The following is a 2,608-nucleotide window of genomic DNA, read 5'->3' as shown; positions in this document are numbered from 1 at the left end:
ATAACTGTATCATTACGATTTTGTTTTATCCGGAGTTAATTCAGATTGGCTCAGAGTTTTATAACACTGTGTTTCCTTTAGGTGCTTCTTCCTCTAATATACCCCGAGCTGTTCCAAGGGTTGGGTGTATCCCCTCCACGAGGGCTCCTCTTGCATGGTCCACCGGGTACTGGGAAGACTCTATTGGCGAGGTTAGGTTGAGCATAATGACTGGCCTAGAGTAACTCCACTTGATAGGTGTCTGGCTGGCAGCTGTTCTCGTCTTGGTGGGGGAGCTAAAGTGAGCTTCTTCATGAGAAAGGTGGGAGCAGATGAAGCTGCATAACATTTTAGAATTCACTTCGATTCACTATAGTAGCCAGAGTATCCTGCGTTTGCATGAATATTTTTTTGTGTGTATTCCGATGACGTCTCAGTATGATTCAGAAGGATACACTCTCTGCATCATATTGGTTATTGCATTGCTGGTTTCCGTTCGGTGATCGTGATCCCTATCTCTCAGGGAGCGGACGTTTTATCGAAGTGGGTTGGCGAGGGCGAGAGGCTCCTTCGTGAGCTTTTCGACCAGGCTCGGAAGGCTCAGCCTAGCATTATATTCTTCGATGAGATTGATGGCTTAGCACCAGTCCGTATTGGTGAGGTCATCTCGTTTGCTCTGATAGCCATGTTGTAACATAGGCTGCAGTGGGGCGAATTCGTCGGATCCCGTAGCTAGTGGAGGGTCGAGTCATAGCAGCTCACTTGTCGCTACGCTGTTGGCCCTCATGGATGGTCTCGATGGGAGAGGTGAGGAGCACTCGACCAACGGCATTCAGTATATCTACTGTTGCACTAGGTGACCGCGTTGTCGTGCTGGCTGCGACCAATCGTCCAGATGCCGTTGACCCAGCGCTACGACGACCAGGACGCTTCGATAAGGAGTTGCGATTCTCCCCTCCTAGGCGAGCAGCAGTACGTTGGGTGACTGTGCTTCATTAGGATTGACATGCTTGCTCTCGCCGTATGAGTATACGAGCAAGATTGAGACTGTTGGGATTATAGCAACCCTTGAGTTACTTCGGTTTGAGGATGTGATTGTACGGTCCTTGTATATATCAGTCCTAGTGAGACTCGGTTCCAGTAGTTCCTGTTGTATCCCCCTATATCCATCTTTCGCTGCTCGGAACTCTCCTGTTGAGAAAAAGTGAATTGTATTTTTCTGTTGTATCGTTCAAGGTTCATGATAATCACGTCATTATCACAAACTTGAAATTTCACGACGTGATTGCTCCTTACTAGGATCGTCGTGCCGTATTGGAGGTCCACACTCGGAGGTGGCGGTCGGATCAGATGCCGCCGGGAACAGCAGCTTGGATCTGTGATCCTTCGAGAACAGCAGGTTTCACTGGTAAGGCGTAGTTGACATCCTTCACCAATCCGTAACCGATAAGTGGTGGGGTCCTCGTCTGCTGCACGGCTCGCGTGTGATTTTTTACACTTGTGTTTCCTCAACAATGATAGTGAATATGAATTTGTAATTAAATACGACGATGCGGCATTGGTACCATCGTAGGTGCAGACTTGAAGGCTCTGACCGAAGAGGCTGTGATGATGGCGGTCAGAAGGACGTATCCCCAAATATACGAGGAAGCTATCAAACAGACCTCAGGAGACTTGAACGGCGCAAAGCGAAGTGAGTCTTGAATGGTTTGCTGATGGGCTAAGCTTTGGCGGGATTTTCTCTGTGGTATAAAAAATATCTCGGTATAATAATAAAAGTTCTGATTGGAAGTGATAATGAAAGATATTTTGCTTGAGCACAATATCTGCTTCTTGCCGGTTTTGCATGGAGCTAACTGGAGTATGCCGTTCGCACCTGGCGTATTTCTGGTATGGCAAAGCTCGCGAAGATCAGCATTTTTCCTCATTCCAGGGTCAACCCTTCGTCAGAAGTTGATGGTCTCGGCGTCCAATGTGATTGTTACACCACTCGACTTCACCGCAGCTTTGAAGAAGATAGTTCCCAGCACTAGAAGGAGGTCCCAACATGCCACCATTGCTGGCAATGGCGCGAGTGAGCCTCTGAATTTGCGACTCTTGTATTTCTTTTATATTTCAAGACTATACGCAACCATCTTTATCTAGGCGAGTGATCCAAATCATTATAGAGTGGTCTCCCGGATTGTTAGAATACAGAGAGTTCAAGCCAACATATTACTATTGCCTGGTTCTCTCAGGTTTGGCGGTGGCGTCCCCGCTCACTTCAAAACTTTTTTCATCTCAAATCGTTCGTCTTTGCGCGACGATTCTCCGAGCTCTTGGCCAGGAGGAAAGCAATGAAGATGTCAACTCAGTTGGTGTCGAGGTCTCTGCCGAGTCGCCACGGAAGGTAGGACAAAGAGGTCCAAGATGTTAGTCAACATGCTCGAGCCAAGTGTTGACTTATACAACTTCGATTCGTAGAATCGATGTTGAAAATGAGCCCGTTAATTTTACTGAAAAGTCTCCGAGTAACGTTTCATTTCACGATGTCCTGAAACTTCTGCACAATGGCTTCCGTAATTTGGAGCATACCACTTGGATGCTTGGAATTTGAAAGGACCTCCGGCCGGTGAAGACCCTGCTATTG

The 2,608-nt window shown here is 47.4% G+C and overlaps 1 protein-coding gene across 1 annotated transcript; it reads left to right on the top strand.

Moving 5' to 3' along the window:
• Positions 1 to 81: 81 nt before the first annotated feature.
• On the top strand, positions 82 to 1,683 carry Pmar_PMAR001641 (26S proteasome regulatory subunit, putative; the record flags this gene model as incomplete). Its single annotated transcript, XM_002776926.1, has 7 exons — positions 82 to 191; positions 238 to 301; positions 503 to 635; positions 712 to 786; positions 836 to 951; positions 1,279 to 1,387; positions 1,553 to 1,683. Coding segments are annotated over 7 exons (738 nt in total), but the record flags the coding sequence as incomplete, so codon positions are not given.
• Positions 1,684 to 2,608: the final 925 nt, after the last annotated feature.

The sequence above is a fragment of the Perkinsus marinus genome, assembly GCF_000006405.1.
Source record: "Perkinsus marinus ATCC 50983 genomic scaffold scf_1104296952746, whole genome shotgun sequence".
Classification (NCBI taxonomy): Eukaryota; Perkinsozoa; order Perkinsida; family Perkinsidae; genus Perkinsus; species Perkinsus marinus.
Note: the sequence above shows the minus strand (reverse complement) of the source record. Positions and strands in the feature narration are given on the sequence as shown.